Raw genomic sequence first — 18,840 nt, 5'->3', positions numbered from 1 at the left:
TAAGCATAATGTGACAGGTGGTGGTCAGTCCAACTGGTGCATTCTCCTTTGCAGTGCCTCTACTAAAAGAGTCTACTTGCCGACCAATCAGCATCCTGTTCTTACACATAGAAGAATAGAGCATTGAAACAGGCCCTTTGGCCCACCATGTCTATGCCAACCGAAAAAGAAACTATACTCACCCCATTTAACAGCATTTGGTCCATAGCATACTATGCTCTGGTATTTTAAGTGCTTCTCCAGATGCTTCTTAAATGTTGCATGAGTACCTATCTCCGCCACCATCTAAGCAGCACATTCTATGTTTCTACCACCCGCTGGGTGTAAATATTTTTCCTCAAATCCTCTCTGGACCACTTACGCCTCACCTTAAACTTACATCCTCTGGTCTTAGAAGTGTCTGCCATAGGGAAAACATTCTTACGATCTAACCTATCTAAGTCTCTCCTAACTTTGGATATCTCAATCAGGTCCCTTAATTACATTCAGCATAAAAAAGTTGTAATCCTTTATTTTGTTGTTTCTGTGAACTGACGAGTGAAGATAAAAACATTCAACAAAACTTGTCTACGTTCAGCAATATGCAATTTCTCTGTGCTACCCAAGAATTTTGAAAATAGTGAGAAAAAGGATGGAATTGGATGCAACCCTTTCTCTGGACAAGATTTTTTCTCAAATTCCTCATCGGATTTGTTGGATAAACTAAATATTCATGGCACCTGGATTTGCACTTCCTCACAAGCATAAGTATTTTTTTCAGGCCTGTCAACTGAATCGTGATATAATCTTATAGTCGCTGATTAAGTCACCACTCCAAAGCTGGAACAATTGACAATACTCCACAAATGGGAACAGTAGAAGATTCTTGTGAAAAGTTAAATAACCTTGTGGTCAATTTGTGGATAAACTTTGCAAAATTGTCCTCCAACAACACAAGCCAATTGAGTAAACTCACAGAGAGCCTGGGTATCTATAGAATGTCGCTGCTGAAAATGTGTTGCTGGAAAAGCGCAGCAGGTCAGGCAGCATCCTAGGAGCAGGAGAATTGATGTTCTTCAGGAATGACCTGCTGCGCTTTTCCAACAACACATTTTCAGCTCTGATCTCCAGCATCTGCATTCCTCACTTTCTCCTATCTATAGGATATCATTTGGTGAATTGACCTAACCAACGCTCGACCTGATGCACCAATGGATTCAATCAGATGATCCACCCCTGGATCCTTTCCCATCTTCCATTAACTTTCCTCTTCATAGCATCACTACAGTGCAGAAGCAGGTCATTCAGCCCATCAAGTCCACACCAAGTCTCCAAAGAGCATCCCACCCAGACCCACCCTCTTACCTTAACCCTGTAATCCTGCATTTCCCATATCTAATCCACCTAACCTACACATCCTCAGACACTATGGGCAATTTAGAATGGCCAATCTCCACTTTGGACCTGCAAGTCTTGCACTTGAAATAAAGCAATTCAATGTTAAACATAATCAAAATCAATTTCTGTGAATTGCAGAGAAATCTCTTGAGGCTCAGGGTGAAATTTTGAAATCATGTCCCGAGTTCCCCAAACACTGCAGAAAAGAGAATTCGACAGAAATGCAAAATTTCTTCTCTAATCCACTCTTGCTCACTCTCTTAAAGCTGTGGCATAGTAGGTAGCATCTCTCCTCTGAGCCACAGGTTTCTGAGTTCAGGCTGTATGCTAGGATTTCAGCAAAGGTATCAAAGCTGACACTCCATGAGAGTGCTCCACTGTTGGAGGTTCTGTCTTTTGGATAAAATGTTAAAGCAAGGCTCCATCTGTCCTCTCAGACAGATGCACAAAGATCACAAAACAACAGTGAAGCAGAATTCCGGCAAGTGCTCCTTAAATTATCACAAAAACAGACTGGTTGCTTGTTATCACATCGCTGTTTGTCTGATCTTGCAACGTCCAAATTGGCTGTCGCGTTTCCTCAGTCACAACAGTGACTACGTTTCCAAAGTCTCGCTGTGACTGTAATACACAGAATGGCGATGTACGAGGGGGCATAGCTCCAAATTGAGGGGTGATAGATTTAAGACAGATGTCAGAGGCAGGTTCTTTGAGTAAAGTGTGAGGGTGTGGAATGCCATGCCTGCCAAAGTAGTTAACCCAGCCACATTAGGGAGATTTCAACAACCCTTGGATAAGCAAATGGATGATGATGGGATTCTGTAGGGGGATGGGCATAGATTAGTTCACAGGTCAGCACAACATCGAGGGCCAAAGGAGCTGTTTTGCGCTGTATTGTTCTATGTTTCTGAAGGACACGTTGTAAAAGCAAGTCTTTAACTTAATTCTTTTGTAAAGCTCCCTAAATATTTCTTTATGAGGTTTGGTGTCAAGTCTTATTTAAAATTATATCTGTGAAGCACTTGGCATACCTTACTATGTTAAATGCTGCTACGCTGTAAGAGATGAGGATAGTCAAGAGGCACAGAGTAATAAATATTCACTAAGACTCAAGTCCTCCTTATCACTCAGACCCATTACCTGTATTACTGCACTGAACCAGCAGGTGTTTCCAACATTCTTCAGTCCCACTGGCCAGTTATCCTCACGTTTCCGATCATGTGGGTTGGGGGAGTCCCCCCAGACTTCACACCTCTTCCTTTTTAATCCAACTTTACTCTCAGTGGTGTTTGTTTCACCTACTCTGCAACACAGAGACAATTCCCTCACTTTCAAATTAAGAGGCCAAAATATTCAAAATATTTAGTAAGGTACACAATAAAATCTACAGCAACGTTGAGGGAGAGAGAAAAACAATTATGGGCAGTTTTCTTTATGGAGAAGCCAAAGAGGGGAGACGACAGGGTGAATCAACTCAAGTGTATTGTCTATACCTCCTGATTCTGAGTAGAGATGCAATAAAGACCAGGGGAGGAGACAAGACCATGTTCCACTGAGGTGGGATTAGTTAGTTCAGTTAGCAGGATGGCTGTTATGTGATGCAGAGTGATGCCAACAGCATGGGCTCCTACATTGACTGAGGTTACCAAGAAGGACTCCTCTTCCCAACCTCTCCCCTGGGCATGAGAGCTGGTGACCTTCAGATTAAACTGACACCATCTCTCTCTCTCTCATCAGATTATAGCCCGATGATCTGGAAGGATTAAGGCCATTTTGCCTTTTACTAAGACTAGGATTCTCATAGCTTTTTATTAAATTCACTCATAAGACTTGGGCATCGCTGGCTGGGCCAGCATTTATTGCCCATCTCTCGTTGCCCTTGAGAAGATGGTAATGAGCTGCCTTCTTGAACCACTGCAATCCACGTGCTGCAGGTTGACCCATAATGCTCTTAGGGAGGGAACTCTAGAACTTTGATCCAGTGACAGCGAAACAACAGCAATTTATTTCCAAATCAGGATGGTGAGTGGCTTGAAGGGGAATTTGCAGATGCTCCCATGTATCTGCTGTCTTTGTCCTTCTAAATGGCAATAATCTTGGGTTTGAAAGGTGCTGTCTAAGGATCTTTAGTGAATTTCTGCAGTGCATCTTATAGATAATACACATTGCTGCTACTGATGATCAGTGTTGGAAAGAGTGAATGTTTATGGATGTGGTGTCAATCAAGCGGGGCTGCTTAGTCCTGGATGGTGCCAAGCTTCTGGAGTGTTGTTGGAACTGCAGCTATCCAGACAAGTGGGGAGTATCCCATCACACTCCTGTCTTGTGTCTGGTAGATGGTGGACAGGCTTTGGGGAGTCAGCAGGTGAGTTACTCACTGCAGTGTTCCAAGACCCTGACCTGCTTTTGTAGCCACTGCATTTATGATATGAGCTCAGTTTAATTTCTGGTAATGGTAACTCCAAGGATGCTGATAGTGGGGGATTCAGTGATGGTGACACCATTGAATCTTAAGGGGCAGTGACTAGATAATTTCTTATTGGAGATGGTCATTACCTAGCATTGTGTGATGTCAATGTTACTTGCCACCTTTCAGCCCAAGCTTGGATATTGTCCAGATTGGATTAGATTAGATTAGTCTCCCTACAGTGTGGAAACAGGCCCTTCAGCCCAACCAGTCCACACCGACCCTCCGAAGAGTAACCCACCCAGACCCACTACCCTCTGACTAATGCACCTATCGCTGTGGGCAATTTAGCATGGCCAATTCACCTGACCTGCACATCTTTGGATTGTGGGAGGAAACCGGAGCACACCCATGCAAACACGGGGAGAATGTGCAAACACGATCTTGTTGCATTTGAACACGGACTGCTTCAGTATCTTAGGAGTCACAAATTTGACTTGAAAAACAGGCTTGGGGTTAAAGAACAAGATCAGTGCAAGAATGGGGTGAGATTGGGAACAAGGAAGAAAAGCATTTTCTTGAAATTAATTCATGGTGTGCCAGCATTGTTGATTAGCCACATCTGTGGTCACTGTCCATCGTAATTGCCCCATTAGAAGGTGGTCACAAGCTGCTACTTGACAACTGAATGGTTTCGTCAGGCATTTCTGAGGGCACTTGAGAGACAACCATATGTTTGCAGGACTGGAGTCACATATAGATGACAGAGCTGTTACAGTGTAGAAGGAGACCATTTGGCACATCGTGGATGCAGTAATTCACTGAGCATTTTAACTTAAAGCCAATCTGTTGTCTTTTTCCCACAATCCTGCACATTGGTTCCAACAATGAAGTAGAAACAGATTAAGGCAATAGTTTTTCTTCCTTAAAATATATTAGTGAGGCTAACAGACATTCATAATCTTGGAAAGTGGCCAGACAAATTCAAACAGCTGTTAATAAGGTTTATAAGATCATTAGGTACATGTCTGTGATGGGAGGGCACGGGTACGTGTCCAAGACCGCAGGGCACACGTTTAAGGTGAGGAGCACGTGGTTTAGAGGAGAACTGAGAGAGATTTTTTCAGCTAGATATTGATAGAAATATGGAACATGCTGCCTGAGAAAGTGGTGGGGGCAGGTACTCGAGCAACATTTGAGAAGCATCTGAATGAGCACTTAAAATGGCAGGGCATCGTAGGCTTTGGGCTGAGTGCTGGTAGATGAGATCATTGTGGTTTAGTGATGTTGGTCTGCCTAAACGTAGTGCGCTGAAGGACCTGTTTCTACGCTGTGTGCCTCAATGATTCTATTTACAATTACCCAGTTTAATTTCATGTCTAGAATTGATGGAGGCGATGGGTTATTTTTCATTCGAGATTTATCTAACTAAATGAATTTAAATTCCCAGCTGCTCAGATGATTGAACTCAGGTTGACTGGTTCACTATTCCATTAATATAGCCTTAATACATCCACCCGCACGCCTCCCCTCCCCCACCCACTGAATCAATGTCTTAATACTGGGAAATTGTTCCCTCCTCGAGCAGCTGGGTTGAACTTTATACAAAAGAAACAAGCATTAGATGGTCAAAAAACTAAACAGCGAGCCAAGTGCTGCAAACAAAAAAAAAAGCACTGCATAATTCCAGAATCTGAACTGGAATTCTGACATTGAGCCAGACTTTCAATACTCATCGCAGGTTCCTGAACAGCGCCGATTATTGTGGCTTGTACTAATCAAAGGAAAATAAAGATAAAGAGCTTATTCAATGTTCAGACATAACGTATGGAGCACTGTACTGGTTAGCCTCCAGATTCTCCCCAGCAACTTCGGCTTCTTCCTGTAGCTTCTCGCTTTCTCTCAGGCTCAGTTCAATTGCCTTCTGAAGGTCTGCTTTCTCATTGTTAGCGAGGTCAATGACACCTGCAAGAAAAAAAGCATTTACCACTGGCATGAATTTATAGACCAAAACCGGGCTGAAATGACACCTCTTGAGCTGCTTTACATGGTATTAGGATGATCTTTACGTTTCTTAATTTGCAAGCTGTAAGTAAGGACTTCTTTTGAGCAGCTTTCTCAATGAAGATGTGACACTTAGATTAGATTAGATTACTTAGTGTGGAAACAGGCCCTTCGGCCCAACAAGTCCACACCGCCCCGCCGAAGCGCAACCCACCCATACTCCTACATCTACCCCTTACCTAACACTACGGGCAATTTAGCATGGCCAATTCACCTGACCTGCACATCTTTGGACTGTGGGAGGAAACCAGAGCACCCGGAGGAAACCCACGCAGGCACGGGGAGAATGTGCAAACTCCACACAGTCAGTCGCCAGAGGCGGGAATTGAACCCGGGTCTCTGGCGCTGTGAGGCAGCAGTGCTAACCACTGTGCCACCGTGCCGCCCACCACTTACCACACAGGTGGGGTGGGCATGACAGGTGGAACCAGACAGTGGGCAGGGTCAACCCAACCTCCATGGTAAAACATGCCACATTCCTCTCCCAGATTATCTCCTTCCCTCAACACAATGTCAAGCCAGTTGGCTCAACAGTAATGCTAAACCACCGCCAGGTGTAAAACACTTACTTCTACGTGTTTGATTGGCTGTCGCTCTGCTGGACTCGTTGTCTGGCTCATTGGCTGTTGCATTGTAACTGGGTTCTCTGGCACTTTCGTCAGTGAGGAAGCTCACTGCCTGATTAATGTCCCTGTTGCTGACCTGTAAGGAAGAGGTCATACAATAATCATATTAACATATTCTAATAACAATGCAGCATGCTCAAACCTATTTTAAAGATCAGATTGGAAATGCTAACTGCCTGTCTTCTAAATTCATTCACAGGGCCTATTTCTGACTCACAGTAATGTGGTTGATTCTTAACTCCCCTCTGGGGGCAATTAGGGAGGGGAAATAAATGCTGCCCTAGCCACATCCCGTGAAAGAATAATTAAAGGTAAGTACAAGTCACTGATCAAATGTGGTGATAGGAAACAACCTGTCAATGAAAAGTCAATCTGCTGTAATGGACCAGACCAAACCCCCTCAAAACACATCGAAAAGATAGTTTTATCTTATTTACAGGCAATTATAAGGCGTGGCATTCCAGACATGGTCACACTACTCAGTTTTAAGCAAAACATATTTTATTCTTGCCCTACAGTTAAAATACAAACAAAAGAAAGAAGAATTGGTATAAATTTAACTTCATTCAAAAATTTAACAGAATAATAGATTATTTAACTACTAAACAGCAACTGTTCCAATACAGTAACATCCCATAAGCACACCCTTGGTAAAGGCAAATCCAGTGAAACAGATTGTCTCACATGCGGTGGTTTCTCCAGTCCAGAAGAAAAGAACACCAAAAGAAATTCTGGTAGGGACAGACAGAGATGGGTAGAGACACAGAGAGATAGAGACTCTCAAGCTGTTTATTGGCTTGGAAGAGGCAACTCACACTTCAGACTTAACCTCACTTCATACATAAAAAGGGACTAAATACACCTCTTAAAACCATAATATCATCACACCACTGACATTCCAAAGGAACACAATACAAAGAAAATGCTATGCTGTTCAGGATGTCTCCTATCCCATGAGGCAAAAATCAAAGGTCTTGCCTCACATTAGAAATCTATGAAACATTCAAAGAACCACCAAGAATTCATTCTCTTCGGGTTTCGGTGAACATTTCTCTCTCAAGTAACGCAACAAACACTAACTGATGATTTCTCTCAGGGCTGCTTGAGAGATCAAGCTTTATGTTTAAATGGCTACCATGTCTGCTAACAGACAACAATTTATTGTATATGAAGAGTTGTATGAAAGTGTTTTACAAAAGAGGCCGACTCCTCCACAAATTCACTCAAAATGAATAGTTGCAGTTTCAGATTCCTGCCAAGGGAGGCCACAAGTTAGCTACATAAATGTGCTCTTCGAAGGGTCAGTGCAGACTCAATGGGTTGAATGGCCTCTTTCTACACTGTAGGGATTCTACAATTCTATGAAGAGTCATACCCAGACTCAAAACGTTAACTCTATTGTTCTCTCTCCACAAATACAGCCAGACCTGCTGACTATCTCTGGCATTCTTTGTACTTGCAGCAAAAACTTTCAACGTAGAGGCTAGCAGTAGAACAAACATTCCACAATTTTGGTTAAGTACAAAATTGTTCAGATGCTGAAATCTGAAATGAAAAGACAAAGAGCTGAAGAAACGCAGCAACTCTGGCAACATCTGTATAGAGAGATGGAACCTTTCCATTCTGAAGATGTCATTTTGGACTCAAAACGTTAACTCTGTTTTTCTCTCCAGATGCTGCCAGACCCAGAGTTTCTCCAGCTCTGTTTTTATTACTGAATTTTTAGATGCAACCTGAAGTATCAACAAGAGAACAAGAAAGGGTTAGAGTGATTGGAGGGATTCTAGATATTTAAAGCCCAAGACCTATTCCTTCAGGATAATTGATTCTTAAACTTTCTCATCCAACTTTCAACAAGCAGCTGACAGGGTGACAGTCTTGGAATTACTCCTAATTTGTATGTTAGGAATGATATACTGGGCTTGGAGGGAGTACAGTGTAGGTTTACAAAAATGACACCTGGAATTCAGGGGTTAGGTTATGAGAGTAGATTATACAAACTAGGTCTGTTTTGTCTAGAATCTAAAAGGGTAAGGGGTGATCCAATAGAAGTTTTCAAGATATTAACAGAGAAATCAGGGTAAATAAACTATTACCATTAGTTGGAGAATCTAGAACTAGGGGCATAGTCTAAACATTAGGACCAGGCCATTCAAGAGAGATTAGAAGAAAGTGAGGACTGCAGATGCTGGAGATCAGAGTCGAAGAGACTCTGAAGAGCTTATGCTTGAAACGTCGACTCTCCTGCTCCTTGGATGCAGCCTGACCAGCTGTGCTTTTCCAGCACCACAGTCTTCAACATTCAAGAGAGATGTGAGGAAGATGGTAGATATTTGGAGTCCTCCTCCACAAATGATAGTGGATGCTAGATCAAGACCATGCTAATAGATTATTACATCATTGAGATGGAGTATATACATCCATTACATACACTTTCTACCACACCTTTAACATCCCAAATCAAACAAAATATAACACTGAGCCACCTTAAGATATTAAATGTGATCAAAAGCTTGCTCAAAGAACAAAAACTGGTTAATTTGTTGACACACAGTTGAGACAAACACTCAGAGGAGTAAAAAACAGGGAGATGTGAACTCAAGTGAGATTGCACTCGGGCATTAGACACTGGCTTTAAAAAGTGGAGTAAATATTTTCGTACAGATTTAAGATTCTGGGCAAAAGAAAAGGGGGGGGAAAGGGGTGAAAGAACTTAATAACGTGAAACTGGGTGCCTCTGGAGTTTGTGTGGCAGAGATGATGAACATAGTTTCACAAGGAATTTGGATGGACACTCAAGTTGAACTTGCAGAGCTACAGGAACTGAATGGGGCAATGGAGGTGACTAGATTCCTTTACAGAAAACTTGCATGGACTCAACGGATCAAATGGCTTCCTGCAGTGCTATTACGAGTCTATACGATATAGCATGAAGAATAAGCCCAACGTTATCAAAAATATTTCTAAAAATATATTCTGCATTCACTCTATCCAATAACCCTTGTTGTTCCTGACCAGGTTTTTCTGTAAGGAGTCGCGTTGACATTTAAGGAAGGTTGAACAGTATTTTACTAACCAAGACAATGTTTCCCAACAGATTTCAATGAAAGCATGACAGGAGATGCATTAGATGTTGCTATTACTGAATAGAAACTGCACCTGTAAAATTTGTAAAATTACTAACCTGCATTATTGCTTAAGGATTAGAATTTTCAGAACTGAGCCTAATCTCAACATTTTTGCAGTCAATCATCGTTATTTCAGTTAACCTTGCCAATTCATAGAAATGGTGCCCCTGAAAACTATCACCAATTGTTGTAAAACGCACCCAGGTCAAAAATGCCCTTTTACGGACAGGGATCTATCATCTTCACTGAGGCTGTGGCTCATGTGCCTTTCCAGACTCAATGTGGTTGACTATCAACTGGCTTTGGAAATGCCCAGCATGCCACTCAGTTCAATGGCAATCAGTGACGATCAATGAATGCTGACATCGCTCGCAAACGCTCAGTTCCTCAATGAAAGATTAATAATTTTTAAAAAATTTATACTTTCTTCACTGTGAGTGACACATCGGGCAATGGAAGCAAAACCTCCAGTATTTTAAGTAATCTCTAGTTGTGGAGGTTACATCACTGGAAGTAAAGACGGCAGAGATGGATTGCTGAAATATCAGGGAGTTGGGTGCCATGGGATACTAGTAAGAAAGTGGAATTGAGGCCTGGGGCAAATCAGTCCGGATCTTGTTGAATGGTAGAGCAGGGTTGAGAAGCTAAGCAGTTTATTCCTGCCCCAGTTTCTGATGTAGTTCTGATGAAGCAGCAGTTAGACATTGCACCTGGTGAGGGGTGAAGCAATATGTTTTTCAGGTTGGATGAGTGAAGACTTCCCTCTCTACCATACAATCCAGCTTGTATTGAAATACATGGATCAATGCCTACTGACCCGGAGTGCCTTCTGCAGTAGTCGATTGTCGTGAATCCCTGTGATCTCTCGCAGCTGGCTGATGATGAAGCTAATGTTCTGGGAACAAAAAAAAAAGAGAAAGGTGAGGAACGAAAGGAAGTGGAGATCAGCATGTTGTTGCACTTTGCTCAAAATCAAAGTAGCAATATGTAAAGTCACCAACCAAAATCACGGACTGAGGAGCAGAATGCAGAGAACTGAGCCTGATAAGATTTCTGAATCAAGTTAGGAAAGTTGTCTGAAGTTGTCATGTTTCCTTTGGTACTGTCAGTTCTGTGAAGACATTGCCCTTTGTCTGACCTGGGTCAGGTAATATCTTTATCTGTTCACTCTGAAGTTATTTTCCTTTATTCCACATGCTTTCGAATGAATTACAGTACGTGGTTATCTTTTAAATTGTTTGTTTTGCTTTAACATATTTCCTTCTATGAAACAGAGGATTTGCATCGATATAGCACCTTTCTTGTCTGTTGGATGTTGCAAAATGTCTTAAATCCAATGAAATGCCATTGAAATGCCTCACTGATGTAATGTAGGAAACAAGGTAGCTAATTTCTGGACAGCCAACTCCCGCGAACAGGAACGTGATTATAACCCAACTATGCTTTTGCCTTAATTTTGTTTGAAGAATTGGCCAGGACATAATGGAGACCACTTCTGCTGTTCATTGATAGGCGGTCTTGGAATCATTTACATCCAGCAGACTGAACAGATAGAATCATGGCTAAAATTCTCATGTGAAAGACAGTATCTTCTACCAAGGAGCATTCCTCAGTGCAGTCATAGAGATGTACAGCATGGAAACAGACCATTCGGTCCAACTCGTCCATGCCGACCAGATATCCCAACCCAATTTAGTCCCACCTGCCAGCATTTAGCCTATATCCTTCCAAATCCTTCCTATTCACATACCCATCCAAATGCCTTTTAAACGTTGCAATTGTACTAGCCTCCACCACTTCCTCTGGCAGGCCATTCCACACACGCACCATCCTCTGCATCAAAATGTTGCCCCTTAGATCTCTTTTATATCTTTCCCCTCTCACCCTAAATCTATGCCTTCGAGTTCTGGACTCCCCCACCCCAGGGAAAAGACCTTGTCTACTTCAGCCCACAAACTTATGACATTACTGACACTAACGTCCATACAATGTCTCTTATTTGACACAAAACTACAAACACAATGTTTATCTCAAATCCATCACACACACATGCTTAGATTTCCTCAATAAAGAAAATTAGTTCATTAGTCAGGAACAAACTTCCCTTAACAAATCTACATTGGTTGCTCCATTTAGCCTTTTACCTAAGCACTTGATTTCCTTGTGGTTGTCTGGAGTTAAAGATTGAAAATGTCACACACTGAATCTAGTTTTCTAATCTCCAAAACACATGGGGTGTGTTTTAACTCTCCTTATGATTAAAAGTCAGTTTTCTTTGCCAGCAATTATTCTCTTTCCAATGAAGACGAAAAACTATCCTTCATTTAACCTTGAGCTTCTTGTATGTTCTTCCATTCTACCAATTGATAAGAATTGTTGAGAATTTAATACAGGAATGCAGGGCATTCTTTTCTCCTCTGCTTTCAACGGGAATACGTCATCACACATGCCTTAATGATGACACACAGCAGGAGCAGAGGACATGACTCTGGATCCCACTATCTTGTAGCATGGGGTCCAAAGATTGAACTGACCTACTCAGTTAGACAGAGGCCCGGGGTAGAAGGTCACAACCTTGAACAGGCATCGATTTCGAATTGCGGCACAGATGATGATGATGTCAGAACATAATAGAGTACTTTCTGATGGGCAGAATAGTCCTGACCAGTGGAACGTTCATCTCACGCTCTCATGATCTTTTCTTTCCAGTAATAATGTACTTAAAAGACATCATCACCTTGCAAAAGGTGATTCATTTACGAAGTGCTTTGAATCAATTCAACAACATGATCTATCCAGAAGAAACTTAAACTGGAAAGTGGTAAGCACACATCCTCTGCCTGGATGTATCACTACCTGGTATCAGAGACAGTTATGGAGAGTGGTGAACACGGCCAAGACAATCACAAAGGCCAACCTCCCATCTATAGAATCCATCTACCAGGCCCGCTGTCAAGGAAAGGCTGCCAACATTCTCAACGATCCATCCCACCCTGGCAATGTTTTTCTACAACCTCTACCATCAGAGAGAAGGTACAGAAGCCTGAACACATGCACCAGTCGGTTTCATAACTGTTTGTACCTTACCGCTGTTAGAGTATTGAATGGACTCACAAACCCTTAGCATTCGCCCGTACTTGTGTTTTTGTTTTGCTACTGTTTACCTATTATCTACTTATCTACGTACTTAACTCTGTGATCTGCCTATGTGATTGCTCGCAAGACAAAGCTTTTCACTGTGCCTCGGTACATGTGACAATAAATTCAATTCAATTCAATTCAATATGGAACTCATTCCAATAAGCACAAGGTGAGGTGATTAGCAAAGAAGCATTTTAGGGGAAGCTGGATTGAACAAGAGAAGGAAGAATGAGCATAGGCTGATAGGGTGAGATGGAGCCAGGTGGGAGGAGGATCACATCCATACAATCAGAATAGACCTGTGGGCAGAATGGCCTGTTGCTGAGTTGCACGTCATTGTACAGTATGGCACTACATAAATGCAACTTTATTCTTTTCACATAATACCCATATTATTAACAGTAGAAGCAGTCCTCATTTTACATTCTCCTAAATAAAATTATTCAATTTTAATGCTGTTTAATCCTTTTGGCATATTTCCTCGAAAACATCTTCATTTCTGGGTTAACATCAGATTGCAGCTCAGGTCAGGATCTGACTGACGAACGTAGAGATGAGAAACAGAATAGAAAGTTAGAGAGAGCAAGGGAGGGGGGGAGAGAGAGAGAGAGAGAGAGAGAGAGAGAGAGAGAGAGAGAGAGAGAGAGAGAGAGAGAGAGAGAGAGAGAGAGAGAGAGAGAGAGAGAAAGAGAAGTAAAGGTGAGAGGGGGAGCGGATAAGCTAGAACAAAAGACAGAAAGAGATTGCAAAAGGAAGAGTGGAAGAGGGGGACGGGGTGGAAAACGTAATGAGAGAAAAAACAAAGTTGTGCTTAAGATACATCCAATTTTCTTTTATTCGTTCATGGGCACACTGGCCAGGCCAGCATTTATTGCCCATCCCTAAGTGCCTGCATGTCAGAAAGACGATGTAAGGACAGCAGGCTCCCTCAAGACACTGAGCGGTGATGGAGGGTTGTTTCTCAGACTGGATGCCTGTCACCAGCGGGGTTCCTCAGGGATCAGCGCTGGGTCCTCTTTTGTTTGTCAGTTATAACAATGATTTGGATGAGAATATAGACGGCGTAGTAAGTAGTTTTTATAGACAACACCAGAATTGGTGGCTATAGTAGACAGTAAACAAGATTTTCTAATATTACAAAGGGATCTTGATGAAATGGGTCAATGGGCTGGAAAATGGCAGATGGAGTTCAATCTGGATAAATGCAGGATATTGCATCTTGGTACAACAATTAAGGATATGGTTTATGAAATTAATGGCAGGGCCTTGGGTGGTGTTCCAGAACAAAGGGAGCTAGAGGTTCAGGTACATTGCCTTTGAAGTTTGTGTCACATAAAGACAAAGGTGTTAAAAAGGTGTTTGGCACACTTGCCTTCATTGCTCAGTACTTTGAGCAAGGATTGAGCAATGGAGGAGTTGGGACTTGGGAAGATATGACGAGGTTGGACAGGACAATGGTGAGGCCTCTTCTGGAATACAGTGTCCAGTTCTGGTCACCCAGTTATAGAAAGGATATTATTAAGCTGGAAAGGGTTCAGAAGAGATTTACCAGGATGCTATCAAGTATATAAAGTCTGAAGTAAAATGAAAGGCTGGATAGGCTGGGACTTTTTCACTGGAGCATAGGAGGTTGAAAGGTGACCATAATAAAATCATGAGTACAGAGAGAGTCATTGGTAGGTATCTTTTCCATTGGGTGGAGGATTTCAAGATTAGGGAGCTCATTTTTAAGGTGAGAGCAGAGATTTAAAAACAACATGAGGGGCAAATTGTTTACACAGAGGATGGTTCACGTGTGGAATGAACTTCCTGAGGAAGTGGTGGATGTAGGTACAATTACAATGTTTAAAAGGCACTTGGGTAAGTACATGAATAGGAAAGGTTTCACAGAATATGGGCCAAGGCAGGCGGGGGGACGAGTTTAGTTCAGGATTATGTCTGGCATAGACTGGTTGGATGGAAGGGTCTGTTTTAGTGCTGTATGGTTTTCTCAATAATTTTAATTTGATTAGTTTTTTTTATTTTGCAAAGTACATTAGCTAGGAATGCAGAGTTGTGCATGCATGGTATACTGTTCCAACTTGTACTTTGGCCTTGTTGGACAAGAAAATGTCTGAAGGAACCTAACTCCAGCATTAACTTCAATTCCAATGGAAATCCAGGATTAGTGTTTTTCAGAAACGCTCCTCCAACTCTGTGAGGACTATCCATACAGGTTCTGACATATGTAAGCAATAATGCAGGAGATCCATTACTAAAAGACATGAAAGCTTCTTCAATGGCTTTTCACTGATGTACACTGTGTGACTGTACTGCCTGAGGAAGGGATTAATTTTCCAGTACCAGCCTGTATCAGCTCTGTAACTTGATGGCTAAGGAAGATCATGCGCAATGTGACCAAAGAGGTTGTTATGAAATCGTAAATCCCAGCAATGACAGGTGGTATGAGTGGGAGAGATTCCTGATCAGCCACATGACAGAAAGAAATTGGAGCCTCTGCCATCACTCGCCAGAGCCCCACACAGCAACATGCAGGTAAATGTGCATGTTCGCATTGCAACTCAAACTCTCCAACGTCAAGGTTCCTGGTTTAATTCACTCACAACAAATTTATTTCATTCGAGTTATCAAACAACTACTAGATTTTTAATCACTAAAGGTAAGAAAGGGTATATCATTGGGTGAATCTGTCCTGCAGATACATTTGTTGCCATCTTACCAATTAAATTCCAAGAAGGTCTCATGGGGTTTTTCTCAACCTGCTACCAACTACAGCTCTCAAGCACTCAACTAACAGCTACTTAAGGGCCTTCACTCGCCACTTCCTTGATCACCTGCCTTCCAGGCAGGCAAGAAAGGTGGCTAGTTCCTGAATGGGAAAACATAGCAATCTGCCTAATAGGTTGGGGGGGGGGGGGGGGGGGAATTCCTGATGAAGGGCTTTTGCCCGAAACGTCGATTTTGCCTGTCCTCGGATGCTGCCTGAATTGCTGTGCTCTTCCAGCACCACTGATCCAGAGTTTGGGAGAGTGGTCCAGGAAATGGCTGATGGAATTCAATGTGAGCAAATGTGAGATCTTGCACTTTGGAAAAAAGAATACAAGCATGGACTACTTTCTAAATAGTGAGAAAATTCATAAAGCCAAAGTACAAAGGGATCTGGGAGTGCTAGTCGAGGATTCTCTAAAGGGAAACATGGAGGTTGAGTCCGTGATTAAGAAAGCAAATGCAATGTTGTCATTTATCTCAAGAGGGTTGGAATATAAAAGCACCGTTGTGCTACAGAGACTTTATAAAGCTCTGGTTAGGTCCCATTTGGAGTACTGTGTCCAGTTTTGGTCCCCACACCTCAGGAAGGACTTACTGGCACTGGAGCGTGTCCAGTGGAGATTCACATGGATGATCCCTGGAATGGTAGGTCTAACATACGAGGAACGGCTGAGGATCCTGGGATTGTATTCATTGGAGTTTAGAAGATTAAGGGGAGATCTATTAGAAACTTACAAGATAATACATGGCTTGGAAAGGGTGGACGCTAGGAAATTGTTTCCATTAGGCGAGGAGACTAGGACATGTGGACACAGCCTTAGAATTAGAAGGGGCAAGTTCAGAACAGAAATGCAGAGACATTTCTTCAGCCAGAGAGTGGTGGGCCTGTGGAATTCATTGTCACAGAGTGCAGTGGAGGCCGGGATGCTAAATGTCTTCAAGGCAGAGATTGACAAATTCTTGATGTCACAAGGAATTAAGGGCTACTGGGAGAATGCAGGTAAGTGGAGTTGAAATGCCCATCACCCATGATTGAATGGCGGAGTGGACTCGATGGGCCAAGTGGCCTTACTTCCACTCCTATGTCTTATGGTCTAAATCTTTCCCTCTCACCTTAAACCTACACCCTCTAGTTTTGGACTTCCACACCCGAAGAAAAAGACCTTGGCTATTCACCCTATCCTTGCCCCTCATGATTTTATAAACCTCTTTAAGGTCACCTTTCAGTCTCTGACATTCCAGGGGTAAAAATAAGCCCCAGCCTATTCAGCCTCTCCCTCCAAACCCTCAAAGTCTCCAGTCTCGGCAACATCCTTATAAATCTTTTCTGCACCCTCTCAAGTTTAACAATGTCTTTCCTATAGAAGGGCAATCAGGACTAAACCGTCTACCACCACCTTGTGTCTCCTAACATCAAGCCAATTTTATATCCAATTGGCTAGTTTCCCCGGGTCCCATGTGATCTAACCTTACTAACCTGTTAACCATGCAGAACCTTGACGAACGCTTTGCTGAAGTCCATACCAAGTCTATTGCTCTGCCTTCAACCACCTTCTTTGTCACCTCTTCAAAAACATCAATCATGTTAATGACACATGATTCTCCACACACAAAGCTATGTTGATGATCCCTCATCAGTTCTTGCCTTTCAAAATGCATGTCAATCCTGTCCCTCAGAATCCCCTCCAACAACTTACACATTACTAATATCAGACCCACAGGTCTATAGCTCCCTGGCTTTTCCTTACAGCCTTTCTTAAATAATGGCATCATGTTAGCCAACCTCCAGTTTTCTGGCACCTAGCCCGTAGCCATTGCTGATACAAACATCTCAGCAAGGAGTCCAGCAATCTCTTCCCTAGCTTCCCATAAACTTCTGGAATACACGTGATCAAGTCCCAAGGATCTATCTACCTTTAATGCGTTTTAAGAGCTCCATCACCTCCTCTTCCGTAATATGAACTGTTTTCAAGACATCACCATTTATTTATCCAAGTTCCCTCGCTTCCACGTCCTTCTCCACAGTAAATACTGACAAAATATTTGTTTAGTATCTCATCCATCTCCTGTGGTTCCACATATAGACAGCCACATTGATTTTAAGAGGCATTATTCTCTCCCAAGTTACATTTGTCCTCAATGTTTTTATAGAATCTCTTTGGATTCTCCTAAAGCTATCTCACATTCCCTTTTTGCTGAGTATACTCCTGTGACCCTGAAAACATTCCAAGGATTCATTCGATCCCAGCTGTCTATACCTGATATATTCCCCTTCTTTTTCTTGGCTAGAGCCTCAATTTCTCGAGTTATCCAGCACTCCCTACACCTACCAGCCTTGCCCTTCATATTATTGGGAACATACTGTCTCTGAACTCTCGTTATCTCATGCTTAAAGCCTCCCACTTCCTAACCATCCCTTTACCTGCAAATAGGTTCCTCCAGTCAATTTCTGAAACTTCATGTCTCGACTCAAAATAGAAAAATAAATGCAAGATAAATCAAAATCAAACACCTGGTCTTCAAACATTTGGGGGAATGAGGTGGGCAAAGAGAAAGTAGGTCTCCAACGTTTACAAATTTATGACTCAAGTACACGACTCCCATTTCCCTAATTGATTAATATCGAAAGAGAGAAAAAATTCCCAATTATTTCTTCATCCCTTAGTTTTTAAATAACTAGTGTTCAGTGAAACATGATTTACCATTCCAGCCCCACACCTTTTAAAAACTCACTGTAGTAATGGTTTTCTGCAGCTGCTACTATTTATGCTATTTCCAGCATGAATGATGGGCCCTTCCAAATCTTTTAACATTGGCTCAAACCGGTTTGGAACTTCATCCATCAATGTAAATATCAAGTGCAGTTTATCTGTCTCATTATGTCACTGAAATGATGTTGTACAGATGATATTGGGAGTTAACATACAGCACCTTCCATTTCCTCAAAACTGAACTCAAATCAGATTATAGAACTTTCTGATCATTACCACGGTGGCTCAGTGGTTAGCACTGCTGCCTCACAGTGCCAAGGATCCAGGTTCAATTCACGCCTCGGGCAACTGTCTGTGTGGTGTTTGCACATTCTCCCCGTGTCTGCGTGGGATTCCTCTGGGTGCTCTGGTTTCCTCCCACAGTCCAAAGATGTGCAAGTTAGGTGAATTGGCCATGCTAAATTGCCCATAGTGTTAGGTAGTTTAGTCAGGGGTAAAATGTAGGAGAATGGGTCTGGGTGGGTTGCTGTTCGGAGGGTCAGTGTGGACTTGTTGGACCATAGGGCCTGTTTCCACACTGTAGGGAATCTAATCTAATTACCACATTGCCTTTCGTG

The 18,840-nt window shown here is 42.4% G+C and overlaps 1 protein-coding gene across 2 annotated transcripts in view; it reads right to left on the bottom strand.

Annotated features, from left to right (window-relative positions):
* usp28 (ubiquitin specific peptidase 28) overlaps window positions 1-18,840 on the bottom strand; it is an 88,887-nt gene that overhangs the window by 48,843 nt on the left and 21,204 nt on the right. For both annotated transcript variants that reach the window (XM_043676542.2, XM_043676544.2), the window contains exons 2-5: window positions 10,420-10,497; window positions 6,418-6,550; window positions 5,626-5,749; window positions 2,518-2,680 (exon numbers count right to left, since the gene is read on the bottom strand). In XM_043676542.2, coding sequence (XP_043532477.2) covers window positions 2,518-2,680; window positions 5,626-5,749; window positions 6,418-6,550; window positions 10,420-10,497 — 498 coding nt within the window. The remainder of the gene's footprint in view (window positions 1-2,517; window positions 2,681-5,625; window positions 5,750-6,417; window positions 6,551-10,419; window positions 10,498-18,840) is intronic.

This window comes from Chiloscyllium plagiosum, unplaced genomic scaffold, assembly GCF_037043375.1.
Source record: "Chiloscyllium plagiosum isolate Xiang-an unplaced genomic scaffold, Cpla_swu_hap1 HiC_scaffold_29, whole genome shotgun sequence".
NCBI lineage: Eukaryota > Metazoa > Chordata > Chondrichthyes > Orectolobiformes > Hemiscylliidae > Chiloscyllium > Chiloscyllium plagiosum.
The sequence above is the reverse complement of the archived record's forward strand: the minus strand, read 5'-3'. Positions and strand labels throughout refer to the sequence as shown.